Below are 14,730 nucleotides of genomic sequence, written 5' to 3'. Positions count from 1 at the left end.
TCCGGCGCGGCCCCGCCCCGCGCCCTCTGACCTCCGTCTCTGCACCCGCCCGGCCCCGCCCCCCGCGGCGCGCGGCTGACCCGGAAGCGCCGCTCTCCCATGGCAACGGGGCGGCGCCGTCATGCAGGTGAGGGGCGCCGGGCGGGGGCTTAGCGCGGCTGCGGCCCTTCCGGGGCAGCGGGGCGCGGGCTGGCTGGGGGGCGCGGCACGGCACGGCACGGCAGGCTCGCCCGCCCGGGCCGCTGTCGGGGCCCTGCCGCGGGCCTGTGAGGCCGTGTTGTGTCGGGGCCGGGCCCCGCGTTTCGGTGCCTCCCGCCACGGACGACCCGAGCTCCACGGGGCTCGGCCTGAGGCGGTGGTCAGCGCTCTTGCCGCCTTAGGCCCGGCCCAGGCGGGGGCTGCGGCCGCCGAGCGGCCGTTCCCCCGCCGGCCGCGGCGGTGGTTCCTGCCGGTCCTCGGCCCGTCTGCTCCCTAGGGGTCAAACCCAGCCCGGGCCGGAGACTGAGCTTGCCCTCGAGCAGCTGGTGCAACAACCTCCTCTTGCCGCACGGCTGTAGGGTGAGCGTGTTTACGGACACCTGAGTGCACTTCGCCTTCTCTGCCCTTGCTGCAGCCCTTGGTAACAGTCATCAAACTAAAGGCCCACCTACCCAGCAGCCTGGCTTTGCCACTAGCCGAGAAACTGATGCCCAAAAGAAGTTGTGAGAGCAAAATAAGCTACTGATGTAATGCTGTGTGAACTATTGCTAGCACATCCCTTGTGTTTTAATATCCTTGAATGATTTTTCATTGATGGAAGAAGGATCTAGGTACTTTCTGAAGTGCTGTGAATTTGTAGCATCCATAATATCCTACGGAAAAGAATTGCAGAGGCTAATGACAGGTTAACGGGCTGTAAAGATCCACCTCCTTTTGTTTGTTTGAAACAGCTACCTGCTGGCTTCATGCAAGTCTCCAGTAGTCCTACTGGAAAAGAAAGTGGAAATGGATTGTCCTGCAATTCTTCATCTAGAGGGGGTGTTATGTTGACTCCTCATTTCAGCCACTTGCACGTATTGGTTTCTTTTCTAACTGTTGCATCTATGGAACTGATAAATATTCTTGGTTATCCTTCTTGCCCTTATTTGCACATCTTCTTCCTACATCCCTTTTCAGTTGAAGGGACAAGAGTGATACATAATATTTGGGATGCAAATGAGGCCTGTATTTATATGACTATATAATGATGCTTAATTTTCTGTTGCTTTCCTAATAAATCCTTTTACCACTTTTACTTCCTTGACTGCTTCTTGAGCCTTGGGCAGATGTTTTCGTGGGTTACCCTCAGATAATCCTGAGATCATGTTTCTGAGTGATAACGTTACCTGCTCAGAGAATGTCATTATATATGGAAAGTCAGGATTGTAGTTTTTCTTTTCCCCTTGTTTTGCCACGTGCGTTGCTTTACATTTACCTACTCTGAATTTCACCTTTACCTCTCAGTTGCTCCATATCAGGAGGTCCTTCATCAACCCCTCCCATAAGCCCTATCTTAACTACATCAGGGCAATTTAGTATTGCTAACAAACTCCTTAACGCAGCGTTTGAATATAGCACGCGCCTGCGAGAGGCACAGCATTCCTTGGAAACACCGGTCAGTCTTACTGCATGCATGCTTTGCAGTGCTTACATCTGCTTCCAGCTCCTAGTGGCTTTGGAGAGAGCCTACGAAAGAAGGAGGCTTGGAGTACGCTGCTGCTGCAAGAGCAATGTGTGTGCAGTAGGATTTCATTCATCCTCTTGAGGGCTTCTTGGATAAGCACAGGCAACGGGCTGGGTGAATTGTCGTGGGTGCATATGCCTGACGCCCCTGCAGTAGAACACTGGCTACCAGCCCAACTTTTAATACAGGCATTAGTTAATCTTTTTGCACAAACATAGTGCACACAAACAGTTGTAGACTCATTTCTTAATGCACAGAAACTGACTAGTCCTGTCAGAAGATGGAGGAGAGTGCTTTTATCTCAAGGTGGAACACTCAGCAGGCTGCTCTGTGAATCCACTCTATACACTGGGGATCAAATTTTAACAAAGTTGACTCAGCTATTTCTTCTAAGGTGGTTAAGTGAAGTCAAATCTGGTCAGTGATTACTAAAAAAAGTCTTTATAGCCTTGTCAGACTATAAATAAAATAGAATAATTTTGTGTTCTTGTGAACATGGAAGATACCTGATAATCTCTCTGATGAAGCTCACACTAGTCCAGTGTATTCAAACATAACAACAACAAACCAAATAGCAAGCATGCCAACAGCCTGAATCACTCTTATCTGCTTTCCCAGTCGGCATTCCCTTTCTATTATTTGATTGTTTTGTCCCACCCTCCTCATGGTTATTATTGTACAGTTCTCGACTTATGAGCAGTTCATTAGGCCTGGGACTTTAATTGTAGTTTGCACAATACTATAGTATGAATAAGTTAGAGTAGATAAGATTCTAGAGGGTTTTTGCAAGAGTCAAGGATATGCCTTGGTGTCTTTGGCAACAGATCCCCTGTCCTGACACAGTCTGTCACCATCCTCCCTCACCCGGAGATGTCAGTGGAAGAGGTTATTTAAACAACGTAATCCAGAGCAAAAGGCAGGAGGTGATGTGTGCGTGCGTCGCTATGTGCAGTCTCTGTCTCCCTCTGGATGAAGACATCACTGTGCCCACATCTGCTGTCAGAAGAGGTTTGAGGGCATGCTAATCTACTTTGAGCTGCATTAGTTTACATGGCTGACAAAGGTGGCATGAGGTAACTTTGATGACTTTGCCTGATGTGGTAAAAAGCAGATACAAGTGATAATGTCTTCACTACAGTCATCTAGATCTTAAAGAGGACAGCTAGCCAAGGGTTTGTCTTGGGCATAAGTCTCTTGTCTAAGTGTTCCGACCCAAGGGGAAGGGGTCAGTGTGAAACCATATGATTTTTATCTCCAGAGTCTCTGTTTGCTTCTGCTGAAAAGGAGGCTCTGTAGGAGAGATTGGACTATGGATGCATGTGTGTGGATCCACAACACCTTGGGAAGGTGTTAAGCTTTGTCCTCATCCCTTCTCTGTCTTGCCTTTTTTTAGAGAGAGGAGAAGCAGCTGGAGCTGACCCTGGAGGCACTCATCAGTCAGGTGGCCGACCTGAAGAACTCCTTGGTCAGTTTTATCTACAAGCTGGAGAATGAGTACGATCGACTCACATGGTAAGGTGTCTCACAGAGCTGGGGGCACTGTTGATCACTGGTGAAGCTGTTCCAGACTCAGCTCAAAGGACCACAAAATACAATTAAAACCCATTAGCCTATTGTCAGTAGGTTTAAATTTGCTTTTCACATTTCTGCTGGAGGAACCACTACACATCTTCCACCAGAAAACCAGTTGAAATCCATTGGTTTCATACTGTATTGTAATAGAGTCATGCTAACACCTTTTAATCTAGACACTTTATGAGAACTAGACTTGCAGCTGCAGTGACTGGAAACTTCTTGAACAATATCTTAGAGACCCACATACATTATAAAATGAGCAAGGGTTCGTTCTGCATTTCTTGACCTTTCTAGCTTTTTCTGGCTCTGGTATAAACTGAGCTCTTGTGTTTTGCTGGTTCTCCATGTTTTACCAAGCAGTTAGAGAGACTTCCAAGATGGCATTCTCTTCCTGATGGAGCATAAATATGTTACGGCTACAGCTTAATAAACTATACAGTATCTTAGACAGTGTCTGCCACTGTAGCAAAGCTTCACAGAGAGTTTATAGTTAATGTTGCAGAAGGCAGGAGAGGTGATGAATCCCCCAGAGAGACCAAGCTGAAGGGGACTTCCTTGACAGGATTATCAGTTATTTTGCTTCATTATTACTTAGTATGGATAGTCAAGCTATAAATATTGTCTCTCCTGGCTGTACTGCTTAGGAGTTAAATTGTTTCTCAGACCTTGCTCCAGAATTGCAGTTAGTGATAAGGAAAGCATTGCTTTTGTGTATGTTACTGAAATCCCAAACAACTGCCACTTCCAGTGGTACTGCTTGTAATGTCCCTGAGATATTTGCAGCATTTGAGCTATTTTCAGTAGAGACTGGGATTTGTCCACACCTGCACATTCAGCCCTAGGCTTTACTGCTTATTGTCTGGAGTAGACTGATTTGAGGAATAATAGTGTTATTTCCTCATTTCTCAGCCATTTGAGTGAAGAAGAGATAAAGCCATCTGTGGCATCCCTTTCCATGTTCTGTCCTCTTTATTTGCTTTCCCAGGCCTTCAGTTCTGGACAGCTTTGCATTGCTCTCAGGGCAGCTGAACACCTTGAATAAAGTGCTAAAGCATGAGAAGACCCCCCTATTGCGAAACCAGGTTATCATACCCCTAGTACTCTCTCCAGACCGCGATGAGGAGATCATGGTAAGAAACTTCCCACTGAGGGTTGTCCCTGGAGTATCAGAAAGTGCTTGTGTATCTGCTCCAGCTTGCCATTCCTTGTGCTGGCATTCCTCAGCTCTGGGTGTAGAGAAAGAAAAGGTGATGAGTAGTTCTGTCTGGGAGCTGCTTTACTGCGGGTTTTTCACCTACTTTGCAGGTTTCACCTCCACTTTACAGGAGGTGTTCCTGTTCATAAATATGTTTTTTTCATTATGTTGGGGATGAAAGAAATAGTGTCTTCTTGTGTAACTGGGAGGTCTCCTTGCAAGCTTCTGGTTTTCTCAGCCATAGCTGTGCTGTTTCTGTCAGACATTGGCATCTAGATTTGCACTGTTTGTCATCTGACCAACATGGAGTATGTTACAGAACCTCTGGCGTGCGCTGGCAACATTTATTCTCTGCTTGAGTGAGAAAACATTTCAACTGATGGTGGCCATGCTGGTGGGTTTGCACTGCAGACCCCCATGGGTTGCTCTGACTAAACAGGCACAGTGCAAATTCCTAGACAAATTGTTGAAACTTCCTAATGCTCTCCAGATCAGGGTTTCCCCACAGCATGCTACTAGCCTTGTTCCAGCACCATGACCTGTGCTCTGGTCTTGAGCTGTCTGAGTGTGGGGCCAGAGGAGGAGGCTCTGAGTGTGGCTTGTCCAACTATTGCAGCGGCAGACAGAGGGGCGTGTGCCGGTGTTCAGCCATGAGGTAGTGCCTGACCATCTTCGAACTAAGCCTGACCCTGAGGTGGAGGAGCAAGAGAAGCAGCTGATCACAGATGCAGCTCGAATTAGCCCTGATGTGGCACAGGTAGGTGAAGAAGAGTTTGATACTTCTGCCTCGTAGTCCTAGGGCACAAGATACCTTTTAACTCTGCTTCTGCACCCTTCCATCTGACAGTTTTGTTTTTTGCTGTGTCCTTTTCTGTCTGAGATTTCTCCAGCTGATCCTAGCTGAGGTCTGGTTTCCTCCACAGTTTCACAAACCAAGGGTAACCAGCCTGCTGGCTGTTCACAGGAGGTGCAATCAGACCAGTCAGAGAAAGGCGAAGGCTATCCCATCCCCATAGTGCCCTCCTGCATGTGTTAGCACTGGGCTCTCTAGGCTCTGCTACCAAAATGCTTATGTTTGCTTACACAGATCCTGGGAAGAGAAAGCTTGTTCATTTGCCTTGCTGACTTGTACTGAGTTGGAGGTATCCTGGTGGTTTCTGATGGTTTTCATTTTGCAGAAACAGATCCAAAGCTTGAACAAAATGTGCTCAAATCTGTTGGAGAAAATCAGTAAGGAGGAGCGTGAATCTGAAAGTGGAGGTATGTCACTGAGGTGGAAGTGTCATACAGGTTCCAAGCAGCAGGCTTGAGAGAGTAGTGGCAAAATAGGTAAGTCAGAGAGCCTGAAGCATGGGAAATGCAGATGAGCAGCATAGATAAAAGCATTCCAGAAGATGCAAGATTGGCTGTCCTGGAGCCCCCTAATTTGAAAAGGGATCCTGTGGGTGTGATGTGTCCTGCTTGTGTGACCTATGCATGGCAAGAAGGTCATTCCAACCCTTTGCTATATCCCCCTTTGAGGAGGTGGTAAATATTTACCAAGAAAACATCCCAATCAACTTGGATTAACAAAAATAGCTGTGAAAATGCAGTGGCAGTGAATGGGAAACCCTTTAGCTATGTTCGGAACGAGTACACAGCATGTTTTTTGGCAGGCTTTTGTGAGACGTCCTCTAGATGATGGCTGCTTCAGACTCATGGTCAACCTTTTCTGGTTCTGACTGATGCTGGACATCCTTATTTTATTGGTCTCTGCCACCAGCTGTTCACTGTTCCTGGGAGTTCTATGCACAACTCTCAAAGGTCATGTGGGGTGTTTTTTGTCCTCTTTGACACACACATAGTGCAAGTAAGGACCCAAGCATAGGTTCTGTCTGATTTCCAGGATTAGTAGTGTAACTGGGCAGGTGTGTGGTAGAAAAACTTGCAGACACCATGCTGCTGCTGAGCCTCCAAAAGGGGATGTTGCCATTGTTTATCTAAAACACAGTCCTTGTTTACCTGCCATAGGATTCAGCATGGAGAGCCTTTAGCGGGAACATTCTCATGGGCATGGAGGAGTTGGCTCCCGCTGTCCTTCCCTGAGCAGTGTATGCCCTGCTCCCAGTGGATCAGCACTCTCCCTGGATTTTGCAGCTTCTTTGATCCTGCTGAGACTCTTGTAGGACAGCTTGTTAGAAGCTGATCTCTATTACACGCACCAAAATGGCAAAGTAAATTCAGGACCAGCTAAGCTACTTTTTAGACTTGATTGCTAAAATGCTCCAAAAACACTTCTTTTTCTACAGGTTTACGACAGAACAAGCAGACTTTCAACCCTGCAGATACCAATGCGCTGGTAGCAGCAGTGGCGTTTGGGAAAGGACTGTCAAACCGGAGACCCCCTGGCTCTGGAGGATCTGTCCAGTCAGGCCAACCAGGAGCTGGTGCCATCATTGCAGGTGCTTCAGGCATGCAGCAGGTCCCAATGTCAGGTGCACCAGCTCAGCAGCAGCCAATGCTGGCAGGAGTGCAGATGGCACAAGCAGGACAGCCAGGTAAATAAGTTGCCTATCTGAGAGCAATTGAAATGCAGGGAGCAAGAAAGATAAATGTAAACGTAGAGATTCTTCCACAGTCATCTTTCAGATGCAACTGAGTAAGAGGTTCCTTTCTGGCCTTCATAATATGAGTCAGGTTGTAACAGTGGAGTAATACCGGCTTCAGATTGGCTCAGAGGTTGATATGGATCCCAGCCGTCCTGCTTCAGCTTCTTAACTCACACTGCAATACCATTTTAATAATAGACTTAGTGAACATAGGGATCAATATGGAGGGAGATCACAGTGTAGTTTTGCAGGGATCTATGCTGAGGGTTTTGCTGTCAAATTTATGTTATGGGTAAGCAGTAAAGTGGAAAAGTTTGATGATAATGAGTTACTTAAGGTAAGAAAAAAACAAAAGCTGTCTGTGAAGAGTCACAGAAGGATTTCATGTATCAAGTGACTTCACTTAATAATAGTAGATTACATTTGTATTAAATATAAAATGAAACACATAGGTATAGCAATTTGACTTTAGATGTTCAGTACCTGGACTCTAACCTAGTTACTTGTATTTTGGAAATAGATACATGATATAATAGTTCTGTAAAGACATTAATCAGATGTTCAGTTGGGGCAAAAATGCAAACCAAATGTTAGGAATTACAAGAAAAGGAAATAGAGGATATCATTAGGCCATTGTATAAACCCATTGGGCACCCACACCTGCAATATTATGGGCAGTTCTGATCTCTTCTCTGCTACTGGGGATAGCTCTGGGGTAGGAAGGAGAAAGTATTAAAGCCAGTAAAATCCCAAATTGTATACAGCAGGTGAATGGGGAATAATTGTTCACTGTTTCCCATGATACAGAAGGATCAATGAATGCACCAATGAAAATACCGGCTTATAGATTCAGAACAAAAGGGAGATACTTTTCTGAATACTAAATAATTATACTGAATAGCACATTGCCAAGTGTGTGATAGATTTTATGTTTATAAAGTTTCTATGACATGGGAAAGTATATAAGTAGGTAAATGTCTGGATGAAAAATCAGTCAATGGCTAATCCTGAAGATACCATCTCTGACTCCAAGACCCCGAGCCACAATATATTAGAAGCTGAGGGGGTATTCTGCAGAGATACCACTGCAGGCTTGCCCTGTTCTGGTATTCCTCCTTGAATGTCCTCTGCTGTCAGGAATGGGTTTGGCCTGGGGGACCTACAGGCCTAACCCTGTATTGTCATTCTTATGTTCATGTTAATTGAGATTTTGGATATCGGATATCCTGATTGGTGTTTTCTTGCCTGTATAATGACTGTTGTTCAGAAATGAACTTGAGCAACAATGTTAATCCTAAGTTAATTATGTATTTATGTAAGAGTTAGAAAGTAATTTCCACTGTGATTTGGAAAGAAAGAAGGCCCCTGTGATTTCTGGCTGCATATCCACAAATGCTGTCTCCAGGATGGGAAGACAGTCACTTCTGTATGTCAAGCAGAATGCGCGGGTAACAAGAGCCCTTGCCCAGCCTGTGTTACTGGGAAGTTCCCCTTTGATAAGAGCAGCTATACTGGGTTTCACCAGAGGTCAGTCCCACGGTCCTCCTTTTGATAGTGCCCATAGCTGAGGCTGAAGAGTATCAGAACAAAGACTATCAGAACAAAGTATACCCTGACAGCAGTTGTTGTTTAGGGATTTTAAGCCAGAGTTTGGTTTGAGACCAGTGGGTATAGCAGCCATCAATTTCTGCAGTTCCTTTTGGAATTACAATTTTGACTTCTACAACACCTATGGCAATATGTCCCACAGCTTTATCGCATGTTTTGTTTTAAAAAATCTCCTTTTCATGTTTAAATCTTTCACCTGATAATTTTGTTGCATGTTTCCTTTTCACCTGTGTTGTGAGAAATGACAAATAATCATTCCTCAGTTACTTTCTCCATATTAGTTTTCATTTTTTGGAAGTCTGTCATGTCTTTCTCCCTTTTTCCATCTTTTTTTTTTTTCCACCAGCTAATGAGACCTATTCCTGAGAAACCTGATCTAGTTGGCGACATCCCTGCTCATTGCAGGGAGGTTGGACTATATGGCCTTTGAAGGTCCCATCTAACCCAGAGATTCTATGATTCCGTTTAATATGTCTTTGTGTGAAAATTATAGTATGTCTTGGACCATCCTTGTTACTCTTACCTGCACCTATTCTGTTTGTTTTCAAGACTGGGAACAGCAGAACACTCACAGTATTCCAGATGTGGGTGAACCATACAGTCACTCTTCCTTTTGGAGTAATGTCTAACAGTATTTGTCTACTGATTGTTAGCACTGAAGTGATATCAGATTGCCTGCCAATTCATTGCAGGCAATGACCTACTTTGGGTAGGTTTGAGAAAGTTTAATAATCATTATCCTTTTAGCCATTTGCTCATCAAATCTTTTCTTGTCCTGCTGCACTACAGTTTTAATTTTAAGAAGCTGTCCTTCTTTTCTGTTCTAATTTGAACACACATTCCATTTTCTGAAGGAGTGTTCTTTGAACATCCCTCTGTGCTGCTCTTCAATCACTTTTTGTTTATTTTTCTGATCATCTTAGGTTTTGTACACTTGTAGCACTGTACACTTATTGTAAGCTGCTAGTATGATGTCTTTGAACACACTCCCATGTGTGATTGGTATCAGCAAAGAGTAATAATGCCCAAGAAGTAGATGTGATTAAGAGAAATTAAGAGATCTGAGAGACACTTACTAATTTAAATATATGCCCTGACTATAGATAATGCTGTGTGGAAAGGGATACAGGCTCTTGTGTTTGCCTCTCTGAAATGGAAGTGGAGATGAGTCTGGGTACTTCTGTAAGTGCTGCTGCCAGCGACTTCTGTGAGACTGAACAAGTCCCACCTTCCTGTAGGAGCCTTGTTTAAGATGGAAGAAGGATAGAATTTGGGGCGATAGCAGGGGGATACAGGAATTATCAAGGAGATTTCTCAACAAAGATTCCAGTTTGTAGAAGAGATTGATTATGTGATTGTGTTAGGTCAGAAGCTGGAAGATGCTGTAGCAGGTAAGCCTAAGTGTGGTACCTGGAGTAGAAGAGGAAAAGCACAGACAGGGTTGTGATGAGTCTTGAATGCTCCTGAGCAAATATCCTCTCATACGGCTGATTTTGCACTGCTTTTTCTTTTTCTTTTTTCCTTCTCCAGGAAAAATGCCGAGTGGCATAAAGACAAACATCAAATCTGCCTCAATGCATCCATATCAGAGATGAGCTGAGATGAACCAGACCCAGGGAATGGCAGTTACCAGCATTGCTCCTGTTGCAGCCACCACGCCTGGATTCTTTCTACGACTTGCAAGTCCCTTCACATATCCACACACCTTATCCAGGGAGATAGGGGTTATGAGGCCCTTCCTGGGTTATATTTAGTGCTGGGTGTCTTGTGTGGAACTGCTAGTGGCCATGTCTTCAGGACACAAGTAATTCTCTGCTCAGTCAGAGCAGGGGACTTTGCTTATGGTATTGATCCCATCTTCTTCAGGTCTGGCCTGGAGGACAACTACTCTTTCCTGAAGAATCTGAAGAGCCACATGGAGCACTCTGCTCCTTGTTTCTGCTTATTCACTCAGGATGTTCTTTCCTTACTCCCTCTGGTTGAATAAATACCTTGTTATGCACACTGTGAGACACTGGTGTCCATCTCTTGGGTCATAAGGACTCTGATTGCCCTTTGGGTAAGGCTACAGAGCAGCTCCAATCTAAAATACACAGAAAATGTTGGAGGTTGAGTGCTGGAGCTGCAGGCTTATGCATAAAGAGCTGTTATAAAGTGAGTCAGCAGAGTACAAACATAAGCAATAAACATCTTGTTCATTGTAAACCCATTATGACTATTCCCCAGAAAGCAAAATACTCGGAAAGACTACTACAAGGCCCACAGCAAGAAGGCAACATTTCAGGAACAGAAGCACAGAGCTTTTGTATTCTGATGCTGCTGCAAATCCCAGCTGGATCTGATTTCAGTTCCATGGTTCTCTGCTTCTGTGTTTCCTATAAAGTTTCTTAGCTACTTGAGGATTAATAGGTCACTTCAGAGAGGTATTTCAATCTGCTCAGGACCATGACACCTCTGAATTGGCCAGGCTGTGAGGTTTGACCCATTCCTCTTTGGAACTGGGCATTGTGAAGCCATCCCTGTTCTACTTGCTGCCCTTGAGCTGTAACATATAATGTGCCTAAGGAAAGATTCCTCTGAGAATAAAGGGTGGGGGTGCACGCCCACCGAGCATGTCAGTACATACAGCACTATCCTAAAGACAACCGTTGTGCCTCTTGCTGCTCTTGCCTGGACTTCCCTTTTGACTTGTGGTAAAAGTCAGCACTGTATTTTACTCAATAGCATCTGTCAGCAATCTTTCGGGTGAGGAAATCTCCACTCAGCAGATACAGCCTGCAGCTGCTCCTGCACTGCTTGCCTCTGAGCTAATCAGACCCAGCTTATTTGTGCAGGCTGTGGACCATTCTCCCAAAACAAAACCTTCCACAAAGCTGTGACTAGGGCAATTATGGACCTATTTTGATGTGTGGACCCTTGAAAAACACTGACCTGGGAAGTAGAAAGTTGAGCTGGAAGCACAAGCAGCTTATACAATAAGCTCACTGCGAATGAGCCCAGTGACGTGTCTGCAATGGCACCAGCCCAGCCAGACAGATGGGATTGCTTTTTGCTCCTAATGAACATGGAGCTGCTGGCTCTTTCGGGAGCCGCTGACTGCAGTGGGGAGCGGATGTGAAAGCAGGGGCACGCTGCTGGCTCCAGTGTGAGGGTTTTGTGAGATGCCTGGAGCCCTATGGTAGGGGAGTTGGAGCCTGCAGGGCTATGCCCTGTGATGGGCTGAGCACCGTGGGGATGGCTGTTCCCTGCTCTGTCTCATGTCCCTGCTTTGGTTGGGAAGGAAGTCAGAAAACTGTCAGAGGAACGTGTGTCAGATCCCTGGCGCTCATCATCCATGGAGCCTGAGCAGGAGGATGCTGCTTCGCTTCATCTCCCCAGACTGGCTTCCTTATAAAGCTAAAACATCTTGGCACAGGAGCACCGGGGCCAGCAGCTGGTCGGGGTGATTCGGGCAGCCTGGGAGGCAGGCAGAGCATGGCTGCCTGCTACCCGCGCTAACCTGGCTCTCCTGAAAACGCCTCCAGTGGGGCAGGCGAGACCTTTCACACACTTGGACAGGAGGTAGGGAAATACAGGCAGGGTTTTTTTCCGTAGATTACAGAGCCGGGGAGGCCGGCTAGGCTTGCCAGCGTAACTTCCTGCATGACACAGGCTGCCCTGAATTAGTTCTTGAGTAAATTAGAGCGCTGTTGTTAGGACAACAGTTGATCTTGACCTGATAGTCTCTGCTACAGTGGCTGTTAGGTTGTTCTAAAGGTTAATTTTTTTATTGCACCTTATACTGAGGCTGCATTTCCCTTCAAGTTGCCGGATCTTCTCAGCCAGGGAGTGAGCCCCTGAGTTGTTAGTCCCAGAGAGAGGAGTTGGATATTATGATCAAACTTTCCTGATCCTTTTTTAGAATAAACTGAACTGATGAAAGTACCTTTTGCTTTAAGGCATATTTTCTATTTTCCCCCTCTTGGCTCACATCCAAATATTCTTATGCATCTGTGTCCTTTGGGACTCTGGACTAGGACACGCTATTCTAATTGTGGGAATGGGAATTTCAAATGCAGAGCGACTTCAACCTCTTATCCAGTCGCTGCCAGTGCTTGAATGTTTAAACAAGGAACAGGAACAGGCCTTTTACTCACAAAGTCACAGTGGAAATTCACGGTCCACTCCTTGTTGCTGTGGCCTGCAAGACCAACAGGGATTCACCATTCCTGGTGCACAGTGTCAGAACAAAAGCACAGCCCTGCTGGGCCAGGGCACCTGCTGCGGCAGGGGCCAAGCAGGCGATCGAGGAAGCACCCTCTCCTCGCAAACATGGGATGTGCTGCCGCTCTGAGCCCGCAGGGCTTTTTTCCCTGCCTTGTCCAACCCCTTTTTGAACTTGCCTCTTCCTGGCAGGATGATTTTGTCAGGGAGAAGGCTGAGCCCCAGCATGGCAAGCACTGCTGGGCTGTCTGGGCCCCAGCACGGGTGAGGGAGTGTGATAGAGAGCATGGGCACTGTTTTTTTCTGACCCCCAAGCCCCCCCTCGGTACCAGTCGGGCTCTAGTGCAGAGGTTGGACACCTTTGCTGCCCAAGGGCTCCAGATCACTGACGCACCCCCGGCTCCCAGGACAGCATGCTTTACCTGTCATGACTTCGTTTCCTTCCAGGCCATCAGCTTTACACTATTTAGCACTCCCTGCTAGAAATACATCCTTGGTGCCAATTCCCCAGGGAGCATCTCTTCTGCTGCCTCACACTTGGCCAGGTCGCCGGCGCTCTTGTTCCTTGATTGCACACGCTGCCGTACCAGCCAGCTTGCTCTCCGGTATTTAAGAGTATGTAGTGCCACAAAAATTATCATGTTAGTTTGACAGGTTTGTTGTCTGTAATCCCTGCTGATTGGTATTTATATTTCTCTGCTTTAAGTCTTTATTGATACAATCACATATTTTTTGGTCATTATTTTGCATGGGATGACTGTCAAAAAGACACACCTGTTTACAAGGCCATCCTGTTTACTTTTTTAAAATGATGGCATAACATCAGCTTGCTTGTTCTCTGGAGCTTCTCCAGGCATCGTTGTCATGCATGAATTGTTTGGATTTTTAAAAACAGATTTTAGGGTTTTTTTTTTAATTTTGAGATGCAAGATACCCAGACTGCTGAGTTTTTAGCATTTGCCTTTTGCAACTGTTGTTTAACATCTTCCTGAGTTACTGTTAGAGTGGAAAGCATTTCACCCGCGTGACAGGAATGCTTCAGCTGGCTTCCTCCCAAATGCAGGAGCAAGATATTTATTGCTTTTCCTTCCTGCACAGCTATCCACAGTCCCACCGTTCCCGGCCCGTATCGCGCATCCAGCCGTGCTGGGTGGTGCCTGCAGCCTGTCCCGCTGCTGCCCTGGGCCAGCTCGCCTCTGGAAGCCGTGAAGCTCAGCGTGGTGCCACCAATTCCCTGTTTCTCTCTGCATCCACTGATCAGCACGACTGACATCTGCTGCGTATTTGTTCTCTTGTCCCATCCCCAAGCGGAGATGTGCGCACAGGTGTCTTCTTTTGTTTAAAAAAGAAAAACATAACACTTTTGTTTGTGTTTTTAACCTACAGATCTTTTAACTGGGTGTCATTAAGCCTTTACAGTGGAGGTGAAGTACGTAAGGTATGAGGGGAGATGTGACCGAAAAGAGCAGGGGGACAGCTGAGGGAGGGGAACCTCTGCAGTTCTCCACATTCTCCACACTCTGTACCGCAGCTAAGGCAAGGAAGGGAGGGTCTCAGCGTGGGCTGGGGGCTGGTTTCCATCCTCCTGCTAGGGTAGGACCTTTCTGACAGAAACATCTGAGACCAAAGGAGAAGTCTTTCTGGTGGCTGGGTTGAGGGAGCCTGAGCACTTTTTTATGCTAAGAAGCAACATAATGGTGTATGAGCTGCCAAAAGGCAGGAAGCCAAGTTTTGCATCTGCACCACTCCCAAAGCAGCTTCACCTGCAGCTCACAGAGGAGAGACAAACACATGGAAACAGCAGCAAAACATCCCTTTGAACTGGCCATTGAAAAGCTCAGGAAGTGCTTGAAAGTCAA

The 14,730-nt window shown here is 46.3% G+C and overlaps 1 protein-coding gene across 1 annotated transcript; it reads left to right on the top strand.

The window, feature by feature from the left end:
• Positions 1–121: 121 nt before the first annotated feature.
• On the top strand, positions 122–10,630 carry MED8 (mediator complex subunit 8; the record flags this gene model as incomplete). The annotated part of the gene is made up of 7 exons (XM_082003065.1): positions 122–127; positions 3,096–3,214; positions 4,263–4,407; positions 5,089–5,229; positions 5,651–5,732; positions 6,761–7,009; positions 10,199–10,630. 7 exons carry the CDS (start codon positions 122–124, stop codon positions 10,261–10,263), a joined length of 807 nt encoding a protein of 268 aa, XP_081859191.1. The 3' UTR covers positions 10,264–10,630.
• Between the last annotated feature and the right edge of the window lie 4,100 nt (positions 10,631–14,730).

This window comes from Phaethon aethereus, assembly GCF_964289735.1.
Source record: "Phaethon aethereus genome assembly, chromosome: 8".
Taxonomy (NCBI): Eukaryota; Metazoa; Chordata; class Aves; order Phaethontiformes; family Phaethontidae; genus Phaethon; species Phaethon aethereus.
This window is presented reverse-complemented; position numbering and strand designations above follow the sequence as displayed.